General features: G+C 59.2%; 1 protein-coding gene across 2 annotated transcripts; it reads left to right on the top strand.

Annotated features, from left to right (window-relative positions):
• POLR2A (RNA polymerase II subunit A) lies at nt 1-25,309 on the top strand. Of its 2 annotated transcripts, XM_075042288.1 has the most exons (29): nt 1-310; nt 1,643-1,775; nt 2,445-2,581; nt 3,013-3,186; nt 4,402-4,683; nt 5,523-5,684; nt 6,147-6,367; nt 6,898-7,030; nt 8,368-8,492; nt 8,784-8,994; nt 9,513-9,722; nt 10,270-10,438; nt 10,911-11,005; nt 11,900-12,103; nt 13,419-13,641; nt 14,859-15,042; nt 16,157-16,328; nt 16,887-16,992; nt 17,604-17,809; nt 18,534-18,758; nt 19,313-19,559; nt 19,933-20,033; nt 20,123-20,227; nt 20,798-20,980; nt 21,186-21,389; nt 21,927-22,113; nt 22,345-22,458; nt 23,078-23,227; nt 23,744-25,309. In XM_075042288.1, the coding sequence occupies exons 1-29, from the start codon at nt 221-223 to the stop codon at nt 24,898-24,900; spliced, it is 5,910 nt and encodes a 1,969-aa protein (XP_074898389.1). In that variant the 5' UTR covers nt 1-220; the 3' UTR covers nt 24,901-25,309. The 2 variants fall into 2 exon arrangements, with proteins under 2 accessions (XP_074898389.1, XP_074898390.1); XM_075042289.1 differs by lacking the exons at nt 1-310; nt 2,445-2,581.
• Nucleotides 25,310-25,496: the final 187 nt, after the last annotated feature.

Genomic DNA, 25,496 nt, shown 5'->3' on the forward strand with positions numbered 1-25,496 from the left:
CGGGGGGCGCCGAAAGCTCAGTCGCGCCGGGGAGCGCGGAGCGAAGGGAGTGAAAAGGAGAGAGGCAGCGGGGCAGGGGGGGTGGCCGGCTTTTTTCCCCCCCCCGTGGGGGTTTTCCGTGAGGGCCCCTGAGGTGGGGGGGGGGTGTTTTGGTTTTTTTGTTTGTTTTGTTTTGTTTCAAGTAGCGAAGGCGGCGTGAGGCCGCGGTTCGACCGGCGCCATGCACGGTGGGCCGCCTTCGGGCGACAGCGCTTGCCCGTTACGCACCATCAAACGAGTCCAGTTCGGCATCCTCAGCCCCGATGAGATGGTACCGGGGGAAAGGGGGGGGGGGGGAAGGGGGGAACGGTGGCAGAGGGACGGGAAGGGAAGGGGGGGAACGGGGGGTCGAAGAACGGCAGCGGGGAAATGGCGCCGGGGCACCGAGAGGGGGGGATAGAGAGGCCCCGGGGGCGGGCGGTGTCTGACGGAGTGTAGCGCCCCCCGGAGGCTGGGGGCGGCGCTGTGAGGGAGAGGGAGGAGGGAACGTTGGGGTGTCTTGGGGTCCCGGGGAGCGGTCAGGGTGCCTTTGGAGGGGGGTTGAGTTTCCTAATGTGTTTTGGAGGGGTATTGGGGGCTCTGGAGGGGTTTTGGAATCCCTGAGGGTGCCCTGGAATGGCACTGGGGGCGTCCACTAGGTCTCTGGAGGACTGTTGGGGTTCCTGGAGGTACCCAGGAGGCCTCTGGAGGACAGTGGGGACCCCGGGCATGCCCAGGGGTGCCCTGGAGAAACATTGGGGTGCCTGGGCATGCCCAGGCGTGCCCTGGAGGGGCCTTGGGGTCCCTGGGGATGGTCAGGGTACTTTGAAGGGGAGTTGAGTTTCCTAGGGTGTCTTGGAGGAGTATTGGGGGCTTTGGAGAGGTCTCAGAGTCCCTGAGAGTGTCTTGGAATGGCATTGGCGGAGTCCACTAGGTCTCTGGAGGGACTCAGAGGCTTCTGGAGAACTGTTGGGGTTCTTGAGGGTACCTGGGAGGCCTCTGGAGGGGCCTTGGTGTCCCTGGGGATGTCTAGGGATGCCCTGGAGGAAAATTGGGTGCTCTGGAGGGGCCTTGGGGTCCCTGGGGATGGTCAGGGTGCCTTTGGAGGGGAGGTGAGTTTCCTAGGGTGTCTTGGAGGGGCATTCGGGGCTTTGGAGGGGTCTTGGAGTCCCTGAGAGTGCCCTGGAATGGCACTGGTGGTCTGGAGGGACCCAGGGGCCACTGCAGGACTGTGGGGGTTCTTGGGGGTACCTGGGAGGCCCCTGGAGGGGTGTTGGGGTTTCGAAGGGTGCTAGGATCCCTGAAAGTGTCCAGGGAGTCTCTGAAGGGACATGAAGGTGCCATGGGGGGCCCTGAAGGGGTATTGGGGTCCCTTGGAGCTGCCTTGGAGTCCCCAGGGGTGACTGGGGTTGTCAGGGGATCCTTGGGGGGGCAGGGAGAGTATCAGGGTGCTTGGGAGGTGGGTTGTGGTCAACCCAGGGGGATGACTTGGTGTGCCCCCATGTGTTTGGAAGTCTTAGGGTGCTGAGGGTATCCCTGGGGGTGCTTAGGAGACAAATCGGGGGGGCTGGGGGCTCCCCATGTGCCTCAGTTTCCCCTCACGCCCCTTCTCTTCCCCCACCAGAAACGGATGTCGGTGACTGAGGGGGGCATCAAGTACCCCGAAACGACGGAGGGGGGGCGCCCCAAACTCGGGGGGCTCATGGACCCCCGTCAGGGTGTCATTGAGAGGACGGGGCGCTGCCAGACCTGTGCCGGTGAGTGGGCCCCCCCCAGAAAACCTCATGGGGAAACTGGGGTATGTTCCTGGGGAAGGGGGTGGGAATTGGGGGTGCTCGTGTGTAGAGGAACATTTGGGGGGGCTTCTCAGTGTTATGGGAGGAAAAAGGGGGTGATACCCTGGAGCACCCCATTCTCCCCCCAATTTTCTTAGTCCTGCACAGGAGCACCCCATCTCCATACACCTCCACTCTGGGACATTTGGGGGGGGATCCTCCTTTTTTTGGGGAGCCCCAATTTGGGGGGGATCTTCTGGGTTATATGTTATGGTTGGAAAAGGGGGTGATCCCCAACAGTCTCCCACTTTCACCACCTGCCCCAAGTTGCAGGACCACCTTTCCTCAATTTAGGCCGACCCTGGGACAACTTGCAGGGGTCCTTCTCTTTTGGGGAGGTCTCATCTTTTCTGGGGGCTCCCTTTTCTTTGGGGGGGGGCTTCTTTTCTTGGGGGATCCCCTTTTTGGGGGTGATCTCCTTTCAGCACCTCATTTCCCCCCACACCCACTCTGGCCTCACCTCAACTCCAACTCCTGGCCACGCTTCTGGTGGGACCCACTGCCAAAACCCACCTGCTCTCACAAAACCCTGGGGGAGGGTGTCCCCAAATCCCAGGACCCCCCAAAATAATGGGGTGTCCCCCCCTCCAGGTAACATGACAGAGTGCCCAGGCCACTTTGGTCACATCGAGCTGGCCAAGCCTGTTTTCCACGTGGGCTTTTTGGGCAAGACCATGAAGATCCTGCGTTGCGTCTGCTTCTTCTGTTCCAAACTGCTGGTGGACTCGGTGAGACACCCCCCCCAAAAGAAAAACCACTGTGAGGGGGGTCACCGTGGTGCCCCCAAATTGGGGATGGTGGCAGCGTTCATCCCGCACGTGCTTGCCCCCCAGAAAAAGCCCTGTGGTGGCACCCTGAAACTGTGGTGACATCATCCGCGTCTCACCATGTTGGGTTGTATTTACCAGTTGTATCTCCCAGTTGGGCACTGGGACCAGTTTGGGGCTTGCTGGGATGGGGGAGCACCAAGAGGAGGTGACAAGGTTGGGGGGACAAACCAAGAGAAGGTGATGGACTTGGGGGACACACCAAGAGGAGGTGACAGAGTTGGGGGGATGCAGGGTTGTCATCTGCTGGGTGGTCCCTGGAGATGGTGGGCGACTATGTTGGGATGGTGCCTAGCCCCTTGTGACCCCCAAATTATCTTTTTTTTGAGCAGAACAACCCCAAAATCAAGGATATTTTGGGGAAATCGAAGGGGCAACCCAAGAAGCGGCTGACGCATGTCTACGACCTCTGCAAGGGGAAGAACATCTGTGAGGGGGGCGAAGAGATGGACCACAAATTTGGGGTGGAGCAGCCTGAGGGTGATGAGGACCTCACCAAGGAGAAGGTGGGGACCCCCCTTGCACCCCAAAATCCCCTCTCAGGTTATGAGAGGCTGGACCCGAATGTCCCCTCAGAGGTGGCTGGGGCGGGGGACGTTGGGGTAGGATCTGTCCCTGTTAGTGGCTTGTGGTCCCCCCAAGTTGGGTTGTGGGGGTGGTGGCACCCTTGTGCCCCCATTAATGCCTCTGTGTTCCTGTAATGCTCCCATATCCCCTGTTAATACATGTTAACGAGTTTAGGTGCCCTATTAATGCCCCCATGTCTTCATTAATGCCCCGTTAATGTGCCTGGGTCCCTGTTAATGCCCCAGCAGGGCCATGGGGGGTGCAGGCAGTACTGACCCCCCATTAGTGCTCCTGTGTCCTCATTAACAGCCCCATTAATGCTTCTGGGTCCTTGTTAATGCTCTCAGTAATGCACCCATCTCCCCCTCTAATGCCCCTATCTCATTAACACCCTTGTTAATGCTCCATTTTCCCCCCTTAATGCTTATATCTCCCTGTTAACACCCTCGTTAATGCCCTTTGATACCGTTAATGCTCCTATTTCCCCATTAACATGTTCGTTAATGCTTTCATGTCCCTCCTTTATGCCAGTATCTACCCATTAACACCCCCGTTAATACCCCCGTGATCTTGTTAACGCCCCATCTCCCCTTTTAATACTCTTATGTTGCAATTAACAACCTCGTTAATGCTCCTGTGACCCCGTTAATACCTTCATCTCCCCCTTAATGCCCCTGTCTCCCCACTAATACCCTCGTGACTCCGTTAATGCCCCATCTCCCCCCTTAATGCTCCTATCTTCCTATTAACACCCTTGTTGATGCCCCTGTGGTGCCCTTAACGGTCCATCTCCCCATTAACATCCATGTTAATGCCTCTGTGATCCTATTCATGCTTTTACTTTTCCATTAACACCCCCATTAATGCCCTTATCTCCCTTCTTAATGCTCATATCTCCCCATTAAGATCTCCATGACCCTGTTAATGCCTCTATCTCCCCTTTTAATGCTCCTATTTCCCCACTAACACCCCCATTAATGCCTCTGTGACCCTGTTAATGCCTCTATCTCCCCATTAACCCCCCCATCTGGGGCCACGGAGGGTGTGGGTGGTACCAGCCCTGGGTCCAACTTCTCGTTAATGCCCCTGTTAATGCTCCCATCTCTCCATTAATGCCCCCGTGACCCCATTAATCCCCTGTCTCTCCTGTCCAGGGCCACGGAGGGTGCGGGCGATACCAGCCCCGCATCCGTCGCTCGGGTTTGGAGCTCTATGCCGAGTGGAAGCACGTCAACGAGGATTCGCAGGAAAAGAAGATCCTGCTCAGTCCCGAGCGGGTGCACGAGATCTTCAAGCGCATCTCGGATGAGGAATGCTTCGTTCTGGGCATGGATCCCAAATTTGCCCGCCCTGAGTGGATGGTCTGCACTGTTCTGCCTGTACCCCCCCTCTCTGTGCGCCCCGCTGTCGTCATGCAGGGTTCTGCTCGTAATCAGGTGAGGCCCGGATACTGGGGTCTGCTTTTTGGGTGTTCCTGGGGTGGTATTGAGGTCCCCAGGGAGATATCGGGGTCCCTGGGTTGGGAGGGCCACCTGTGCCATCCCTCCTACATGATCATACTGGGGTGCACCCAGGGTTCTGCCTGCAACAGGGTGGGGCCTGGATGCTGGGGTCCACTTTTTGGGGGGTCCCAGACACCTTGGGGGGGGGTCTTGGGGAGAAATTGGGGTCTTTGGGGAAGTTTTGGGGTGACATTGGGGGTCCCTGAGGCGAGGAGCTGCCAGTGAATCCCCCTGCCCCTGTGCACCCCACTGTAATGAAGGTCTTGGAGAGGTGTATTGGGGTGTCTGGGGGGGTTCGGGGTCCCTGGGAGGGTTTTTGGGGAGACTCCAGGGCCCCTGATATGGTTTGAGGGGTGTCCACGACGTGATTTAGGGTGGTCCCTGAACTCTGGGATCCCTGATGGACTTTAGGGGGGGGGTCCCAGTATGTTTGGGGGGTCACCCCACACCAGGGTCCCCAGTTCATTTTGGGGGATCCCATAGTGCCTTTTGAGGTGTTCTCTGGTGCTTTCTGGGGTATACCCTGTTTTTGGGGTCCCTGCTGTATTTTGGGGGGTTTCCCTTGCCTTTTGGGGTGTCCCCAGTTGTTGGGGGGTCCCTGATTCAGTTTTGGGGGATCACCTAGTGCTTTTTGGGGTATCTCTTGGTGTTTCCAGATAATGGGCATCCATGCTTCGTTTTGGAGCTTCCCTGATGCATTTTGGGGGTGCTGCCTGCACTGCAGGGCTCCCCCTGACCCTTTGCCACGTTAATTTTTTGGTGTTCCCCCCCAGGATGACCTGACCCACAAACTGGCCGACATCGTGAAGATCAACAACCAGCTACGCCGTAACGAGCAGAACGGGGCGGCCGCCCACGTCATCGCCGAGGATGTCAAACTCCTCCAGTTCCACGTGGCCACCATGGTGGACAACGAGCTGCCCGGCCTGCCGCGGGTGAGGCGGGGGGGATGTGCGGGCAGGGCACGGGGGGGAGCGCGGGCAGGGGGTGCAGGCAGGGCATAGTGCAGGCAGGAGCAGGGCACAGTGAGAGTGCAGGCAGGGCACGTAGGCAGCACAGGCGGGGGGGGGTGTGCTGGGAACAGGGGAAAGGACAGAGTGCAGGCAGGGCGTGGGGGGAGCATGGGCAGGGTGTGCTGGAAGTACAGGCAGGAGCAAAGCATGCTGGGAGCCCCCCGACCCCCTCCCAGGCTGTGGCAGGAGCTGGTGCCCCCCTAAACCCCACTTCTGTCCCCCCCTCCTTTGGCTGATGCTGAAACTTCGGGGGGTTTTGGGGGGGTCAAGCACCCCCCAACCCCCCTTTTTTGCTCCTTCAGGCCATGCAGAAGTTGGGGTTCCCCCCAAGTGTTTGATGCCCCTCTCCTGACCCCCCCCTTTGTTTTTATTGCCCCCCCTCAGGCGATGCAGAAGTCGGGGCGTCCCCTGAAGTCCCTGAAGCAGCGGTTGAAGGGGAAGGAGGGTCGGGTGCGGGGCAACCTGATGGGGAAGCGGGTGGATTTTTCTGCCCGCACCGTCATCACCCCTGACCCCAACCTGGCCATCGATCAAGTGGGCGTCCCCCGCTCCATCGCCGCCAACATGACCTTCGCCGAAATCGTCACCCCCTTCAACATCGACAGGTGGGGGGGGACGGGGGGACACGTGGGGAGTTTTGGAAGGGCGTAGGGGGGATGTTAAGGGGGATATATGGGGAGGTTGGAGGGGGTGTGGGAAGTGTGAAGATGGTATGGGGGAACATTGGGGGGGCATTAAAGGGTGATGTGGAGAAGTGGAGAGGGTGGGGGGGGTGTTGAGGGGCACATGGGGACATGGAGGAGGAGTGGGGGACTTTGGGACACATGGAGGGGGAATGGGGGACTTTGGGGAGCATATGGAGACACGTGGGGGGACACAGGGACAAAGAGCGGTGGGGGGGACATTGGGGAGATGCAGAGGGGGTGTGGGAGATGTTGGGGGGTACAGGTGCCTGGAGGGGGTACAAGTGGCATTGATGGGGGGCACATTTTGAGCCCCAAGGAGAGCATGGGAAGGACATAGGGGGCACCTGACACCCGCAGAGAGAGTGTGAGGTGTGGGTTTGGGGACAGTGGGGTGATCTAGGGTGACATGAACCCCCCCTGAACCCCAAATGCTCCCTGCCCCGCTCCAGGCTGCAGGAGCTGGTGCGCCGGGGAAACAGCCAATACCCCGGGGCCAAGTACATCATCCGGGACAACGGGGACCGCATCGACCTGCGCTTCCACCCCAAACCCAGCGACCTCCACCTCCAGATCGGCTACAAGGTGGGCTTCACCCCCAAAATGGGGGGGGTATCCCCCAAATTGGGAGGGATGCATCCCAAAACAGCTCCTCCAGGGTCTGCATGGCTGGGGTCCCTGAAGAGTGCTGGTGTTTTGGGGCTCAGTCCTTGGTTTTTTGGTCTCTGAGGAGTTGGGGGGGGTGTCAGTGCCTGATTTTGGGGTTCATGAAGAGTTCTGAGTATTTGGGGGCCAGCTGCTGCTTTTGGGGTTCACAAAGAGCTCTAGATTTTAGGAGTCACTGCCTGGTTTAGGGGTTCATAAAGAACTAGGGGTGTTTGGGGAATAAAAATGGGGTTTAGGGTTCCTGAAGAGTCTTGTTTTTTTGGCGTCAGCCCCTGGTTTTGGGGTCTGTGAAGAGCTTCAAATATTTGGGGGTCAGTGCTTGATTTTGGGGTTCATGAAGAGATGTGGGTATTTGGGGACAAACAGTGGGTTTTAGGATCCCTGAAGACTCTGGGGTGTCGGAGTACAGTACGTGCTTTTGGGGTCCCTGAAAAGCCCTGACATTTTGGGGGTTCAGCCCTTGGTTTTGGGGTCCTGTTGTGGTTTAACCCCAGCTAGCAGCTAAGCATCACTCATTCACTTCCCCCCCACCCAGTGGGATGGGGGAGAAAATCTGGAAAAGAAGTAAAAATTGTGGGTTGGGATAGGAATAGTTTAACAAAACAGAAAAGAAAAAACTAATAATGATAACACTAATAAAATGGCAACAGTAATAATAAAAGGGTTGGAACATACAAATGATGCACAATGCAATTGCTCACCACCTACCAATGGGTGCCCCGTTAGTTGCTGAGCGGCGATCCCCCAACCCCCATTCCCCCCAGTTTATATACTGGGCATGACATCGCATGCTATGGAATACTGCTTTGGGCATTTTGGGTCAGCTGTCCTGGCTGTGTCCCCTCCCAACTTCTTGTGCCCCTCCGGCCTTCTCGCTGGCTGGGTATGAGGAGCTGAAAAATCCTTGGCTTTAGACTAAACATTACTTAGCAGCAACTGAAAACATCAGTGTTATCAACATTTTTGTCATACCTAATTCAAAAACACAGCACTGTACCAGCTATGAGGAAGACAATTAACTATCCCAGATGAAACCAGGACAGGTCCCCAAAGAGCTTCAGCTTTTTGGGGTCAGCCCCTTGGGGTTCACAAAGAGCTGTGGGTATTTGGGGACAAAACCTGTGTTTTAGGGTCTGTAGAGATTATGTTTTTTGGGGTGAACCCCTTCTTTTGGGGTGTGCCCTGCTTTTGAGGTCCCTGCCCCAGTTTTGGGGGTGCAGGGCCAGGCCCAGACTGACCCTTGGCTGCATCTGCAGGTAGAGAGACACATGTGTGATGGGGACATCGTCATCTTCAACCGCCAGCCCACCCTACACAAGATGTCCATGATGGGCCACCGTGTCCGCATCCTGCCCTGGTCCACCTTCCGCCTCAATCTCAGGTACCCCCTGCACACCCAAACTGCCCCCGTCACCCCAAACCTGCCCTGCTGCAGACCCTGGCTGCCCCCAAACCTGTGTGGGTCCCCTTAGACCTGCCCCACTGCAGACCTCTGGTGCTCCCAAACCTGTGGGGGTGCCCCCAAAGCTGCCCCATGGCAGCTGCCTGGTGACCCCAAACCTGCTCAATTGCCCCTAAATTCTTTGTGACCCCCAAACCTGCCCTGCTGCAGACCCTTGGTGCCCCCAAACCTGTGTGGGTGCCCCATAACCCATAACCGCTGTCCCCACAGCGTCACCACCCCCTACAACGCGGATTTCGATGGGGACGAGATGAACCTCCACCTCCCGCAGTCCCTGGAGACGCGAGCCGAGATCCAGGAGTTGGCCATGGTCCCCCGAATGATCGTCACCCCCCAATCCAACCGTCCTGTCATGGGCATCGTCCAGGACACCCTCACCGCCGTCCGCAAGTTCACCAAGCGTGATGTCTTCCTTGAGCGCGTGAGTTGGGGGGGGCTGGCAGGCACAGACCAAGATTTGGGGTCCGTATCAGGCTTTTGTGGGGTTTGGGGGGTTTTCTTGGACTGTAGGAGGGTTTTGGGGTGCTCCTAGGGTGCCTGTCACCCACAAAAGGGGTGTCCATGGGCTACAGGAGCATCCCCAGACTGTAGGGGTGCTGATGGGGTGTCCCTGGGCTTGCAGAGGTGTTTTAGGGGGTGGGAGGATGTTCTTGGGATGTGACATGGGATTTGGGGTGCTTTTGGGGTGTCCTTGGGCTACAGGAGGGTTTGGGGGAGCTTTTGGAGCGTCTTTGGGCTGTGATGGAAGGATTTGGCGTGTCCTTATGGGGTCTCCTTGATCAGCAGGAAGTTTTTTTGGGGTATTTGGGGGCATTTTTGAGTTGTCGTAGGAGGATTTGGGGTATTCCTGGCTTGCAGGAGATCTTGGAGGAGATTTTGGGGGGTATCTCTGTGCTGTGGCTGTTTTTGGGGTGCTGACGGGGTGTCCCTGACTCACAGGGGGAGGTGATGAACCTGCTGATGTTCCTCTCGACATGGGATGGGAAGGTGCCCCAACCTGCCATCTTGAAACCCCGTCCCCTCTGGACGGGCAAACAGATCTTCTCCCTCATCATCCCTGGACACATCAACTGCATCCGCACCCACAGCACCCACCCCGATGACGAGGACAGCGGGCCCTACAAGCATATCTCCCCTGGGGACACAAAGGTGGGGGGCCGGGGGATGTCTGGGGGGGTCCCTGGGGTGGTCGTAAGGGGTGAAGTGGGTGGGAGAAGAGGGTACGGAGGACTTTATGGGTGGTTGGGTGGCCCCTGGGTGGATGATGGGTGCTCTGAGGGGGCTTGGTAAGATGTAAAGGTGGTTTGGGGGGGCTTTGGTGGGACTTGAAGGTGGTCTGAGGGGGCTTGCTGGGACTTGAGGGTGGTCTGGGGGGGCTTGGTGAGACTTTGAAGGTGCTGTAGGGTGGCTTGGTGGGATATGAGGGTGCTCTTGGGGGGGCTTGGTGGGACTTGAGGGGGCTTGGGGGTGCTCTGGGGGGGCTTGGTGGGACTTGGGGGTGCCTAGGAGGGGTCCCACACTGGGGGAAGCCTTGGGCTGGGTGCAGTGGGTACGGAGGACCCTCGGGGTGTCTGGGGGCACGCTGGGGCAGTTGATGGGTGCCTTGGGCTAGCTGGAGGACTCCTCAAGGGTGGTTGGGTGAACCATGAGGGGGTGTCTCCGGAAACTGGGGGGGGCTGACACCCCTTCTTTGTAGGTGGTCGTGGAGAACGGGGAACTGATCATGGGCATCCTCTGCAAGAAGTCGTTGGGCACCTCAGCGGGTTCCTTGGTCCATATTTCCTACCTGGAAATGGGACACGACACTACCCGCCTCTTCTACAGCAATATCCAAACCGTCATCAACAACTGGCTCCTCATTGAGGGTCAGTGTGGACCCAGGCGTCTGGGGGAGGGGGGGGTGCATGGACCCCACTTGACGGCACAAAATGGGGATCTAGTCTTCTAGGGACCTTCTCAGACCCCATTTTGGTGGGGCAGAGGAGACCTGGGTGTCCTTGGGGGCTCTTGGACTCCATTCTTCAGGACAACAGGGACCAAGGTGTCTTGGGGGGGCCCTTGGACCCCCTCTTTTGGGGACAGCAGGGATGCAGGTGTACTGTGGGGGTCTTGGACCCCCTTTTTTGGCACTGTGAGGACCTTGTTGTCCGTGGGGGGCCTTTGGACCCCCTTTTCTGATATATGGACCCAGGTATCTCCCCTGGGGTCAGGAGAATATTGCAGAGGGTTGCTTTTGGGGTGAGGGGCACCCTGGGTGGGGGACAGGATATAGAGTGGGGAACACCCACCTGACAACCCCCCCCCCCCCCCCCCCCCCCCCCCGTTTCCCACTTCCAGGCCACACGATCGGCATTGGGGACTCCATTGCTGATGCAAAGACCTACCAGGACATCCAGAACACCATCAAGAAAGCCAAGCAGGATGTCATAGAGGTGGGTTGTGGGTTTTGGGGGGTTTTGGGAGGGCCTGAATGATGTTGTGGGATCTCCTGGTTGGAATTTGGGGTTCCTTTGGTGGGGGGCTGTGGGATCTGGGGGCTGACAGGGTGAATTTGGGGTGCTTTACAGTGCTTGGGGTCTCCCTTGGTGATGCCAGTGAGTCCCAGCAAGTTGGGGGGTACTTCCAAGGGGATTTTGGGGTGCTTCCCAAAGTTTTGGGCCCCTTTGTGTTTCTACAGGGTTTTGGGGTGCCTCAGTGATGCTGTGGGATCAAGGGAGTGTGATATTAGGTTCTCCCTAGGTTTTTGGAGAAAACAATCCTGGGACATTTGGGGGTGCTCCCTGCAGTTTTAGAGCACCCCCAGTAATATCCGGAACACTTTGGGATACTCCCTGGGGTTTTGGAGCATCCCTGGTTCTCTCCTATGAGATTTTGGGGTGCTCCCTGGGGTTTTGGATCATCACCAGAGATCCTGGGACATCTTGGGGTGTTCTCTTGGGTTTTGGATCATCCACAGTTTCTTCAGGAGATTTTGGGGCGCACTCTGGGGTTTTGGAGTGTTCCTAGTTTCCCTAGGAGATTTGGGGGTCCTTCCTGAGGTTTTGGATCAGGGATCCTGGGAGATTTTGGGATGCTCTCTGGGTTTTTGGAGCATCCAGTTTCCCTATGACATTTGGGGGTGCTCTTTGGGGCTTTGGAGCATCCCCAACAATGCCAGGAGGGTTTTAGGGTACTCCCTACCCATTTAGCACACCCCCAGTCCCCCTAGGACACTTTGGGACCCTCCACGGGTGGTTTTCATCACCCCCTTGAGACATCCTGGGGTGTTCTCAGGGTTTTGGGGTGCCCCAGTGACACTCTGGCGGGGGTCCTTGGTGGGGTGGCAGGTCATTGAGAAGGCCCACAACAATGAGTTGGAGCCCACCCCGGGCAACACGCTGCGGCAGACCTTTGAGAACCAGGTGAACCGCATCCTCAACGATGCCCGTGACAAGACTGGTTCCTCTGCCCAGAAGTCCCTCTCTGAGTACAACAACTTCAAGTCCATGGTGGTGTCAGGCGCCAAAGGCTCCAAGATCAACATCTCCCAGGTATTGGGGGACCTTATGAGGTCTTGGGGGGCGCCCTATGAGCTCCAAGGGGTGCCAGGAGGAGCTCTGTGGGGTTTGGGAGGGTTTCTGCTGGGTTTTGTAGAGCTCTGTGGAGTCCTCTTGAGGGTTTGTGGTGGTGGTGGGCACCTTGAGCTCCAAAAAGAACATTTGCCGGGTATTTGGGGGCTCTATGGGGTCTTGGAGGGCCGCTATGGGGCCTGGTGGCTGCCAGAAGGATCTCTTTGGGGTTTGGGAGGGTCCCTGTGGGGTTTAGTGGACCTCCTCAAGGTCCTCCTGGGGGGTCGGTGGTGGTGCTGGGCACCAAGAGCTCCAAGATGAACATCTTCCAGGTATTTGGGGGCTCTGGGGGGTCTTGGGGAGCCCCTATGGAGCTTGGAGTGTGCCAGGAGGGTCTGTGTGGGGCTTAGGGGATCTCCGTGGGGTCCTCACAGGGGTCCATGGGTGCCAAGGGTTCCAAGATAAACATCTCCCAGGTACATTAGGGATCCCTACAGGCCCTTGGGATGTTCCCTCCAGGGATCTAGGATTCTTATGGGGTCTGATGGGACCATGGTTGATCACTGTGGGGTCTGGAGGGTCCCTATAGAATCTGTGGGTCCTCATGGTGGTCCATGGTGGTGTTGGCCTTCAGGATGAACACCTCCCAGCTACATTTTGGATCCATACAGGCCCTTGGGGCATTCCCTATGGGGATCAGGGATTCCTATGGAGTCTGGGGGCACCAAGTTGATCACTGTGGGGTCTTGAGGGGTTCTGGGAGACCCTGCAAGTCAGCATGGTGGTCCGTGGTGATGTTGGCTCCCAAGATGAACGTCTCCCAGCTATGTTGGGAATCCCTGCAAGCCCTTGGGACGTTACCTGCAGGGATCAGGGATTCCTATGGGGTCTGGGTAGACTAAGTTGATTACTGTGGCATCTTGAGGGGTCCCTGTGGGGTCCGTGGGGACCCTATGGATCATCATGGTGACATTGATCACCATGGTGAACATCTTCCAGGTACGTTGGGGATTCCTACAGGCCCTTGGGGTGTTCCCCATGGATCATCATGGTGGTCCCCATGGATCATCATGGTGGTCCCCATGGATCATCATGGTGGTCCCCATGGATCATCATGGTGGTCCATGGCGAGGTTGGCCTCCAAGATGAACATCACTGATGTACCTTGGGGATACCTACAGGCCCTTGGGATGTTCCCTATGGGTTTTGGTGGTCGTTCTGAGGTCTGGGGGTGCCCCTGCTGTACCCCTACTGCCTCCAACTACAATGTCCCCCCCCAACTGCCCCCCCCCGGCAGGTGATCGCAGTGGTGGGGCAGCAGAACGTGGAGGGTAAGCGGATCCCCTTCGGCTTCAAGCACCGCACGCTGCCCCACTTCATCAAGGATGATTACGGCCCTGAGAGCCGGGGCTTCGTGGAGAACTCCTACCTGGCTGGCCTCACCCCCACCGAGTTCTTCTTCCACGCCATGGGTGGTCGTGAGGGTCTCATCGACACCGCTGTCAAGACGGCTGAGACCGGTCAGCCCCCTGCCCCACAAAATCCCACCCCAGGGTCCCCTGTCTTCTCCATGTACCCCCATTGTGGTGAACCCATCTTGATGGGGGCCACCAAGTGCCACAGGGACTCGTAGTGTCCTCCCCAAGTGCTGCAAACCCTCCCTGGAGCTCCCCATATGCACCCCTACCTTGTCATGGGGGTCCCTTGTGACCCTCAGACCCCAAACCCTTCCCTGATGCCTCCTGGGCTCCCCCAAAGTTCTTCAGGACCACCAACCCTTCCCCAGAGCTCTTGGGACCCCTTCTGTGCTCCCCAGATGCCTATCAGAGACTCTCAGACCTTCCTCGGGGATCACTGTGCCCCCAACCTTTCCTCTCTGGAGGCCCCAGGGACCCCCAAACCCTCCCCAGATGCTCCCCAAAGCTCTCCAGGACCCCCAAACCCTCACCATAGCCCCTTGTGGCCATATCAATGTCCCCCAGGGATTCTGGTGTCCCCACCTTTCCTCCTTGGAGCCATCCATGGGGCCCCAGGTGACCCTGAAGCCCTCCAGGACCCCCAAATGCTCACCACCAGTCCCCTGTGGCCCCATCTATAGCCCCCATGGCCTCTCTGACCTCCGGTGGTCCCTGTGTCCCCACCTTTCCTCCCCAGGGACCCCTAAGCCCTCTCCAGATGCTCCCAAAGCTCTCCAGGATCCCCAGATCCCCCTGTGGCCCCGTTTATGCCCTCCACATGCCCCCAAGGATCCCAGTGTCCCCACCTTTCCTCTCTGGAGCCACTTAAGGCCCCCTAAACCCTCCACAGATGCTTCTTGGGGTCTCCTGAAGTCCTCGAGGACCCCCAAACCCTCCCCAGATTCCCCTGTGGCCCTGTCTCTGCCTCCCAGGTGTCCCCCAGGGACTTTCAGACCTTTCCCAGGGTTCCCTGTGTCCCCACCTTTCCTCCCTGGAGCCACGCAGGGACCTCCAAACCCTCCCTGGATGCCTCCTGGGGCCTTCTGAAGCCCTTCAAGACCCCCAACCCCTCCCCAGATCCCCCTGTGGCCCCATCTATGCCCCCCAGGGACTCTCAGACTTACCCCAGGGATCCTTGTGCCCCCACCTTTCCTCTCTGGAGCTCCCCAGGGACCCCCAAACCCTCCTCAGATGCCTCCTGGGGACCTCCCAAAGTCCTCCAGGACACCCAATTCCCCCACCCAGGGGTGACAACATGCGTCCCCCTATCCGCCTCGTAGGGTACATCCAGCGGCGGCTGATCAAGTCGATGGAGTCGGTGATGGTGAAGTACGACGCGACGGTCCGTAACTCCATCAACCAGGTGGTGCAGCTGCGCTATGGGGAGGACGGGCTGGCGGGCGAGAGCGTCGAGTTCCAGAACCTGGCCACCCTCAAGCCCTCAAACAAGGCTTTCGAGAAGAAGTGAGGGGCCACCTGCCTGTGGCGGGATGCTTTTTTTTTTTTTTTTGGGGTGGCGGGAATGTCCCAGAGTGGGTTGCAGTCCTGGAGGGGGAGCCAGCAGCTTGCTGTTATAGAGCTGAGCCCATCTTTGGGAGTGCCTGAGCTGTTCCTTCCAAGAGCTGGACCCATCTTGGGGTCCCCAAGCTGCTTGTCCCCAGAGTGGGGCCCATTTTGGAGTCCCCACACTGCTTCTTCCTGGAGGTGGACCCACACTGATGTCCCCAGACTGCTCCTCTCCAAACTGGGGCTTGTTTTGGAGTCTCCAATCTGTTCTTCCCCAAACTGGGGCCCATGTTTGTGTCCCCAAGCTGCTTCTCCCCAGGGTGGGCTTTGTTTTGATGTCCCCAAACTGCTCCTCCCCAGAGCAGAGCACATCCTGGGGTCCCCAAGCTACTCCTTCCCAAAGCTGGACCCATTTTCATGTCCCCAAGGTGCTCCTCCCCAAATTTGGCACATTTTGGGGTCTCCCAAGCTGTTCCTTTGCAAAATGGGGCCCATGATGGTGTCCCTAAGCTGCTGCCTAGAGATGGGAACATATTAGTGTCCTCAAGTTGCTCCTTCCCAAAGTTGGGGACCATGTTTGTGTCACCAAGCTGTTCCTCCACAAGTTGGAGCCCATGTTGGTGTCCCTAAGCTGCTCCTCCCTTACTTGGAGCCCACGTTGGTGTCTCCAATCTGCTCCTCCCAAAGTTGGAGCACATTTTGGAGTCTCCAAGCTGCTTCTACACAGAGCTGGGCACCTGTTGGTGTCCCCAAGCTGTTCCTCTGTAGAGCTGGGTGTATTCTGACGTCCCCAACCTGCTCCTCCCCAAAGTGGGACCCATGTCGGTGTCCCCAAGCTGCTCCTCACCAAAGCTGTGCTCATACTGGTGTCCCCAAGCTGCTTCTCCCCAACGTGGGTTGTGTTTTGGTGACGTCAGACTGCTCCTCACCAAGGTGGACCCATGCTCATGTCCCCAGCCTGCTCCTCCCCACACAAGCGTCTTCTCCATATCCCAGCCCCTCGCGCCGGCATCCCCTCATCCCTGGTGTCCCTGCCCCCCCCGCCATCTACCGTGTGTGTCCCCACCCCCAGGTTCAAGTTCGATTACACCAACGAGCGGGCGCTGCGGCGGACGCTGCAGGAGGAGCTGGTCAAGGACATCCTCTCCAACGCCCACATCCAGAACGAGCTCGAGCGGGAGTTCGAGAAGATGCGGGAGGACCGTGAGGTCCTGCGGGTCATCTTCCCCACTGGTGACAGCAAGGTGAACCTCCTGGGGGGCACCCCCAAACCCACCAAGAGCACCCATACCCTGATCCGGCACCTTGGGGGGGGGGGTTTGAACCACCATGGGGACATCCCTGGTGGTGCCATCACCCCTTCTTGGGGATGCTGGGTGTGCAACCAATCATCAGCCCTAGTTTGGGGTGTTGTCTCCACTCTGGTCCCCCTTTTTGTGATGCAGGAGGAAGCAGTGAACCCCCCTTTCTTTGCGAGTGCCTTTTTTGGGGTGCTACCCCCCTTCCTGGCCCACTTTTTGGGGTGTATCAAGAAGCTGTGAATCGTCTTTTCTTTACAGCTCCCCATTTTAGGGTGCTGACCCCCTTTTTGGGGTGTAGCAGGAAGCCCTGAATAACTCTTGTCTTGTAGGTGCCCTTTTTGGGGTGCTGCCCCTGCTTCTGGGCCCTCCCTTTTTAGGGTTTTGGCACTCTCCGTGGCCCAAATTTGGGTAAACACCCAAAATACCCATTTTTTGAGCGTGTTCACCCACCACAGCCCTGATTTTGGGGTGCTGACCCCCTGTTTCTCCCCACCCACCCAGGTTGTGCTCCCCTGTAACCTGCTGCGGATGATCTGGAACGCCCAAAAAATTTTCCACATCAACTCGCGCCTCCCCTCTGACCTGCACCCTGTCAAGGTGGTGGAGGGTAAGTTGGGGGGGGGGGTGGGCGGGCAAATTGAGCAGGATCCAGAGCCCAGAAGGATGTGTTGGGGGAGCTGGGGGGAGCCCCAGTATCACCAGGAGGGTGTCAGAGGATCTAGGGACCCCTGTCACCCCTTTAAGAAGGTCTTGGGGGACTTTCAGTACCCTCCATGGTCCCCAGGAAAGTGCTGGGGGACTTGAGGACCCCCAGGAAGGTACTGGGGGACGTGGAGGACCCCAACAATGCCCAGGTAGATAACAGGGGACTTTAAGGACCCCAGTGATCCCTAGGAAGGTGCTGGGAGACTCATGGGACTTGCATGATCCCCAGGAAGGTTCTAGGGGACTTGAGGACCCTCACAAAGGTATCAGGGGACTTGGAGGACCCCAGTAACCCCCAGGAAAGTGCTGGGGGACTTGGAGGACTCTGATGTCCCCCAGGAAGGTGTTGTGGGATTTGATGTGTCCCTGGAAGGTGTTGGAGGAATATGCAGGACTTCCAAGAAGGTTCTGGGGGGACTTGAGAACCCCCACAAAGATGCTATGGGACTTGAGGTCCCCCAGGAACCTTCCGCCCCCCTTGCAGCCTCCCCTTAACCCCCTCATTTTTATCAGGGGTGAAGGAGCTGAGCCGTAAGCTGGTGATCGTGAACGGGGACGACCCGCTGAGCCGGCAGGCGCAGGAAAACGCCACGCTGCTCTTCAACATCCACCTCCGCTCCACCCTCTGCAGCCGCCGCATGGTGGAAGAGTTCCGGCTCAGCGGGGAGGCCTTCGACTGGCTGCTGGGGGAGATCGAGTCCAAGTTCAACCAGGCGATCGTGAGTGGGGCCAGGGGCAGATCCAGGGCTTGGGGGGTGAAATTGAGGAGGTTTAGGGAGGAGATCTCATGGTTTGGGGTCAGATCTAGGGGTTTAGGGAGCAGATGGGGGACTCGGGGAGTCTGATCAGGGGATTTAGGGGTCAGATCTTGGGGTTTAGGGAGCAGATCTGGAGCTTTAGGGTCAGCTTTGGGGGTTTTGGAGTGCTCTGGAGGTCAGATCAGGAGGTTTAGGGGGCAGATCTGAGGGGTCCTGGGGTGCCTTTGACTGACTGCTGGGGGAGCTTGAGTCCAAGTTCAATCAGGCCGTTGTGAGTGGGGAGGGGGGCAAATTTAGGGGTCTGGGGGTGAAATTTAGGGGTCTGGGGGCAGATCCAGGCATTTTGGGGGACATCTGAGGGTTTTAGGAGGCAGATATGGGGGTTTGGGGGCAGATAGGGGCAATTTTCAGTTTAGGTTAATGATATTCTTGATGCCATATCTAGGAGGGGTTTCGGTCCAGACCTGGGATGGTTTTGGGACCCCCTGAGACCCCATGTCCACCCGGGGAGATGGTGGGGTCAGATCTGGGGGTTTAGGACCAGTTTTGGGAAATTCTTTGTTCCAGATTTGGGGCAATTTTGAGTCCTGATCTGGGACATTTTTAGAGCCACATCTAGGAGGCCTTTGGGTCCAGCTTTAGGACATTTTTTGGGCCCCCCTGACACCCCTTTTCCCCCTCTTAGGCCCACCCTGGGGAGATGGTGGGGGCACTGGCAGCCCAGTCGCTGGGAGAGCCAGCCACCCAGATGACCCTCAACACCTTCCACTACGCCGGGGTCTCGGCCAAGAACGTCACCCTGGGCGTCCCCCGCTTGAAGGAGCTCATCAACATCTCCAAGAAGCCCAAGACGCCCTCGCTCACCGTCTTCCTGCTGGGCCAGAGCGCCCGCGATGCCGAGCGGGCCAAGGTTGGGACACTGTGGGGATGGGGGACATGATGGGGATGGGGACCTGGGACGTCATGGGTGGGGGGAGCAGCAGGAACCTGGGTCCTGTGGTTCCCTTGTCCTGCACTGGGTGGAGGTCCTGTCCTGGGGTGGCCCCATGGTGGCCCCACAGCCCTGGGGCGGTCCCATGGCTTCATCTTCCCATGGTGGCCCCATGCCTTTGTGTCCCCTCTATGTCCCCATGGCTTCATCTCACCACTCTGTCCCTCCACAGTGCTGTGGTGGCCCCATGACTTCATGATCTCATGGCCCTGTGGTGGTCCCCATACCATCTCCCACAACCCCGTGTCCTCCATGTCATCCCCATGTTCTCCATCCCTGGATCCCCATGTCATCTCCCACATCCCTGTCCTCCATGCCATCGCTGTATCCTCCATCCCTGAGTCTCTATGTCATCTCCCACATCCTCCACACCGTCCCCGTGTTCTCCATCCCCACATCCTCCATTCCTGGATCCCCATGCTATCTCCCACATCCCCACTGTCCCTGAGTTGACACCGTGTCACCCCCCCCAGGACATCCTGTGCCGCCTGGAGCACACCACACTGCGGAAGGTGACGGCCAACACCGCCATCTACTACGACCCCAACCCTCAGGGCACGGTGGTGGCCGAGGACCAGGAGTGGGTCAACGTCTACTACGAGATGCCCGACTTTGACGTCAGCCGCATCTCGCCCTGGCTGCTCCGCATCGAGCTCGACCGCAAGCACATGACTGACCGCAAGCTCACCATGGAGCAAATCGCTGAGAAGATCAATGCTGGTGGGTCCAGGGGGCACGCTGGGGGGGTCTTTGGGGGGTTCTGGGTGAGCATGGAGGGCATCTGGGGGACCTTTTGGGGGACCTGAGTGAGCGTGGAGGGCCTTTGGGGGGGTCCAGGGTGACCCTTGAGGGCATCTGGGGAGCTTTTGGGGGGTCCTTGGTGAGCATGGAGGGCACTAAGGAAGACTTGGGGGTCCTGGATAACCCACCACACTCCATGCTGACCTTCAGGGGATCCTGGGTGAGTATGAGGGCCTTTGGGGTGTCCTGGGGAGCTTTGGGGGGTCCTGGGTGAGCACGGAGGGCCTTTGGGTGGCTGGCAGGGTGGGGAGGTGACCGGGGTGCCACCCCCGTATCCTGTGTCCCATCCCAGGCTTTGGGGACGACCTCAACTGCATCTTCAATGATGACAATGCGGAGAAGCTGGTGCTGCGGATCCGCATCATGAACAGCGACGAGAACAAGATGCAGGAGGTGGGGACGGGGATGGTGGCACCCGTGGGTCGTGGTGGGGACATGACCCGGGCTGGGTGTCACCCCTCTGTCCCTCTCGGTGTCCCCAGGAGGAGGAGGTGGTGGACAAAATGGATGACGACGTCTTCTTGCGCTGTATTGAGTCCAACATGCTGACGGACATGACGCTCCAGGGCATCGAGCAGATCAGCAAGGTGGGGGGACAGGGGGGCACCCGTGGGTGCTCATGGGGGTGCCAGGGTTCCTGGTGGATCCTGAGGAGCACATGGAGGTCTCCGTGGAGACCTTTAGGAGGTCAAGGACACCCACGATGATGCCTGTAGGTGCCTAAGAGGGTCCATGGCTGCCTGGAGTATCTCACCAGGTGCCCAGCCAGGCAGCACCCATGGGTGCTTATGTATGTGCCAGGGCTCCCGGTGGATCCTGGAAATTCTCCATGGTGACCTTTAGGAGGTCCGGGATACCCATGGTGATCCTCGTGGACATGTGTGAAGGTGTCTGGGTGCCTAGAGTGTCCTTACAGATGCTCAGGGTGTCCGTCCTCGGCAGCTGGGTGGCACCCGTGGGTGCTTATGTGGGTGCCCGGGTTCCTGGTGGATCCTGAGAAGCACGTGACGTTCTCCATGTGCATGTTACGAGGCCCAGGATGCCCATGGTGATACTTGTAGATGCTTTTGTAGGTCTATGGCTGCCCGGGCTGTCCCCCCAGCCACCCAAGGAGCACCCATGGGTGCTACTAACCCCCTCTTCCCTTCCCCCCCCAGGTGTACATGCACCTGCCACAGACAGACAACAAAAAGAAAATCATCATCACGGAGGACGGGGAGTTCAAGGCTCTTCAGGAGTGGATCCTGGAGACTGACGGCGTCAGCCTCATGCGGGTGCTGAGCGAGAAGGACGTGGACCCCGTCCGCACCACCTCCAATGACATCGTCGAGATCTTCACCGTGAGTTGGGTTGGGTGCCCGGACCCCTGGGTCCCTGGGTGGTGGGGTTCCAAGATGGTGGTGTCTCCAGGGTTTCTGGGTTCCCAAGGTAGTGGGGTTCCTGGACACCTGGGTCTTTGGGTGGTGGGCTTCCCAGGTGGCCTGGGTCCTGGGTTGCCCGGACACCTGGGTCCCCAACAGCCGTCGTCATCCGCCTGTCCCGCAGGTGCTGGGGATCGAGGCGGTGCGGAAGGCGCTGGAGCGGGAGCTCTACCACGTCATCTCCTTCGACGGTTCCTACGTCAACTACCGTCACCTGGCCCTGCTCTGTGACACCATGACCTCCCGTGGGCACCTGATGGCCATCACCCGTCACGGCGTCAACCGCCAGGACACCGGGCCCCTCATGAAGTGCTCCTTCGAGGAGACGGTGGGTGGACAAGGGGGACTTTGTGGGGGGGGGGCTGGGAGAGTGCGTTGGAGGGGCTGGAAGTGGGGCTGGGAGAGGGGTTTGAGGGTGGTGGAAGGGTTTGGGGGGGCTGGGAGGGAGGTTTTGGGGGTAGTTGGGAGGCTGGGAGGGGGGTTTGGGCGTTCTGGAGAGTTGGGGGGGCTGGAAATGGGGGTTTAGGGGGTGTTGGAGGGCTTTGGGGAGCTGGAAATGGGGCTGGGAGGGGGATTTTGGGGTGTTGGGGTTTGAGGGACTGGGAATGAGTTCTGGGGGGTTTTGGAGGGGTTTTGGGGTATTGGGCTGAATATGGGGTTTGGGGAGCTGTGATGAGGGTTTTAGGGGGTGTTGGAGGGGTTTGCGGGATGGAAGTGGGGTTTTGGAGGGTATTGGAGGAGTTTGGGGGTATTGAAGCGGTTTGATGGGGGGCTGGAAGTTGGGCTTTGGGGTAATAGGAAGAAGTTTGGGAGGGCCTACCCCTCAACCTGAATTTGGGGGTGTCTCCCCCACTCCATCACGCAGGTGGACGTTCTGATGGAGGCAGCAGCTCACGGGGAGAGCGACCCCATGAAGGGGGTGTCGGAGAACATCATGTTGGGTCAACTGGCGCCCGCCGGCACCGGCTGCTTCGATCTCCTCCTCGACGCCGAGAAATGCAAACACGGAATGGAGATCCCCAGCGCCCTCCCGGGGCTGGGCGTCGGGGGGCGTAAGTCCTGGGTCCCCCACCGTGGCGGAAGGAGATGGGGTGGGGGGTACTGGGGTCCCTCGAGGACCCGGACGCCTGCGTCCCGTGAGGGAGGAGGGGGACACACCGCAAAGGTGGTGGCATGAAGACATCATGGGGCTCATGGCCACCACCCAGCCCTGGACGCTTGGGGTCCCGTCCCCCCCCAGACACGTCGGTCCCCCCTAATGTGCCCCCCTCCTCTCTCCACAGCCACAGGGATGTTCTTCGGGTCGGCCCCCAGCCCCATGGGGGGGATGTCCCCCGCCATGACACCGTGGAACCAGGGTGCCACCCCTGCCTACGGGGCCTGGTCCCCCAGCGTAGGTGAGTGGGGCGGGGGGGGCGGTACTGGGACAAACTGGGGGGCCTGATTGGGGCGGCTTGGGGGTGTTTTGGGGGGCTGTTGGGGTGGGTTAGAGGAGTTGGGGGGAGTTCTGGGGTACAATGGGGGTCGATGGGATGGCTGGGGGTGGGATTGGGGTGGCATGGGGCAGACTGAGGGGGTCATTGGGGTAGACTGGGGGGCAAACTGGGGGTCCTCGGAGCAGATTTGGGGTCCCTGGGGTAGACTGGGGGGCTGTTTGGGTGGCTGGGGTGTTTTGGGGGACTCTGAGATAGGTTAGAGAGTTTGGGGGGGCTTTTAAGAGGGACTGAGGTGGACTGGGAGAGTGCTGGAGGGGCTTTGGGACAGAACAGGGTCCCTGGAGTAGACTGGAGGGAAAGCTGGTGGTCCCTGGGGCAGTTTGGGATCAGATTTGGGGTCCTAGGGGTAGTTTTGGGGTCCCAGGAGCAGGTGGGGGGGGCAGACTGGGGGGCACCTGAGGTGGATTTGGGATCCTGGAGGCAAACGGAAGGGGGGGTGTCCTTGTGGTAGATTTGGGGTCTCTAGGGCAGTTTTGGGGGTCCTGACCCCCCATTTTTGACACACCACCCCCTCCCCCAGGTAGCGGCATGACCCCGGGGGGTGCCGGCTTCTCCCCCAGCGCTGCCTCCGATGCCAGCGGCTTCAGCCCCGGCTACTCCCCAGCATGGTCGCCCACCCCTGGCTCCCCCGGCTCCCCGGGGCCCTCCAGCCCCTACATCCCCTCCCCAGGTGAGTACAACACCCCAAAACACTTCCCAATGCCCCAAAACACCCTACAACACTCTACAGGACCCCCACAACACCCCTACAATGCCCTGCAACCCCCCCACAATGCCCCAACGACACACTACAACACCCCAACACCCCAACAACACCTACAAAACCCAACACCACCTGACAACACCCCCACAACCCACCCCACAACACCCCAGCACCCCCAAAACACTCCCCCAACACCCTACAATGCCCCACAAGATACTATAACCCTGGACAACACCCCAATGCCCCCCAAACACCCCCACAACACTCCCAACACCCTACAATGCCTGCACAGAACCCCACAACACCCTGTATAACACCCCCAGTGCTTCCAACACCCCCCCCAACACCCCGAATACCCTACAACAACCCCCACAACGCCCCACAACAGCCTACAGTGCCACACAATACCCCTACAACACCCCATAAAACCCCACAACACCTGTCTGGGGGGCCTCCCGTCACCCTGCTATGTCCTCTCCGCAGGCGGCGCCATGTCACCCAGCTACAGCCCAACATCACCTGCCTACGAGCCGCGCTCGCCTGGGGGCTACACACCGCAGAGCCCCAGTTACAGCCCGACGTCACCCAGTTACAGCCCGACGTCGCCCAGCTACAGCCCAACATCACCCAACTACAGCCCGACGTCACCCAGCTACAGCCCAACATCACCCAGCTACAGCCCGACCTCGCCCAGCTACAGCCCGACCTCGCCCAGCTACAGCCCAACATCACCCAGCTACAGCCCGACTTCCCCCAGTTACAGCCCGACCTCTCCCAGTTACAGCCCAACGTCACCCAGTTACAGCCCCACCTCGCCCAGTTACAGTCCGACGTCACCCAGTTACAGCCCCACCTCGCCCAGTTACAGCCCAACATCTCCGAGTTACAGCCCGACTTCTCCCAGCTACAGCCCAACCTCTCCCAGTTACAGCCCTACTTCTCCCAGTTACAGCCCCACCAGCCCCAACTACAGCCCCACCAGCCCCAACTATACCCCAACTTCTCCCAGTTACAGCCCCACTTCTCCCAGTTACAGCCCCACCAGCCCCAACTACACCCCGACTTCCCCCAACTACAGCCCCACCTCCCCCAGTTACAGCCCTACCTCCCCCAGTTACAGCCCCACCTCTCCCAGTTACTCGCCCTCCAGCCCCCGCTACACCCCCCAGTCGCCCACCTACACCCCCAGCAGCCCCAGTTACAGCCCCAGCAGCCCCAGCTACAGCCCCACCTCCCCCAAGTACACCCCGACCAGCCCCAGCTACAGCCCCAGCTCCCCCGAGTACACCCCCACCAGCCCCAAGTACAGCCCCACCTCCCCCAAGTACAGCCCCACCAGCCCCAAATACAGCCCCACCTCTCCCACCTACAGCCCCACCACCCCCAAGTACAGCCCCACCTCCCCCACCTACAGCCCCACCTCTCCCGTCTACACCCCCACCAGCCCCAAATACAGCCCCACCTCCCCGACTTACAGCCCCACCAGCCCCAAGTACAGCCCCACGTCGCCCACCTACAGCCCCACCAGCCCCAAGGGATCCACCTACAGCCCCACATCGCCCGGCTACAGCCCCACGTCACCCACCTACAGCCTCACCAGCCCGGCCATCAGCCCCGACGACAGCGACGAGGACAACTGAGCCGGGGAGAGGGACCCCCAAAAACCCCCGCAGGCTGTGGGGGTGACCCCCAAATTAGGTGTTACCCCCCCTTCAAATTGGGGGGCGGCTGACCCCCAAGTTGGGGAGTGAGCCCCAAAGTTGGGGGGTGACAGCTAAGTTTCGGGGGTGACCCCTCAGTTGGGGTTGACCCTTAAATTGGGGTATCGGCCACAAGTTGGGGGGGTGACCCCTAAGTCAGGGGTTGACTTAAGCTGGGGGTGACCCTCAAGTTAGGGGGAGACCCCTAAGTTGGAGGGCGACCCTTAAGTTGTGGGGGGGTGATCTCTAAATTCGGGGACTGACCCCCAAATTGGGGGACTGACCCTTAAGTTTGGGGGTAACCCCTAAGTTGGGGTTGACCCCTAAGTTGGGGGGGTGGGTGGGAATCTCTAATTTGGAGGTGACCCCTTAAATTGTGGGGTGACCCCCAAGTTGGGGTGGGGAGGGGCAGGCAGGGGAGGACTCCCCCCTGTTTTGGGGTGTTGGGGACATGTCACCCGCCCTGAGGGTGATGGTGGCTCTTGGTAAGGTGTAATTTATGGGTGTTGTTAGTTAATGAGGATGGGGGGGGGACA

The sequence above is a fragment of the Buteo buteo genome, chromosome 12 (assembly GCF_964188355.1).
Source record: "Buteo buteo chromosome 12, bButBut1.hap1.1, whole genome shotgun sequence".
Classification (NCBI taxonomy): domain Eukaryota; kingdom Metazoa; phylum Chordata; class Aves; order Accipitriformes; family Accipitridae; genus Buteo; species Buteo buteo.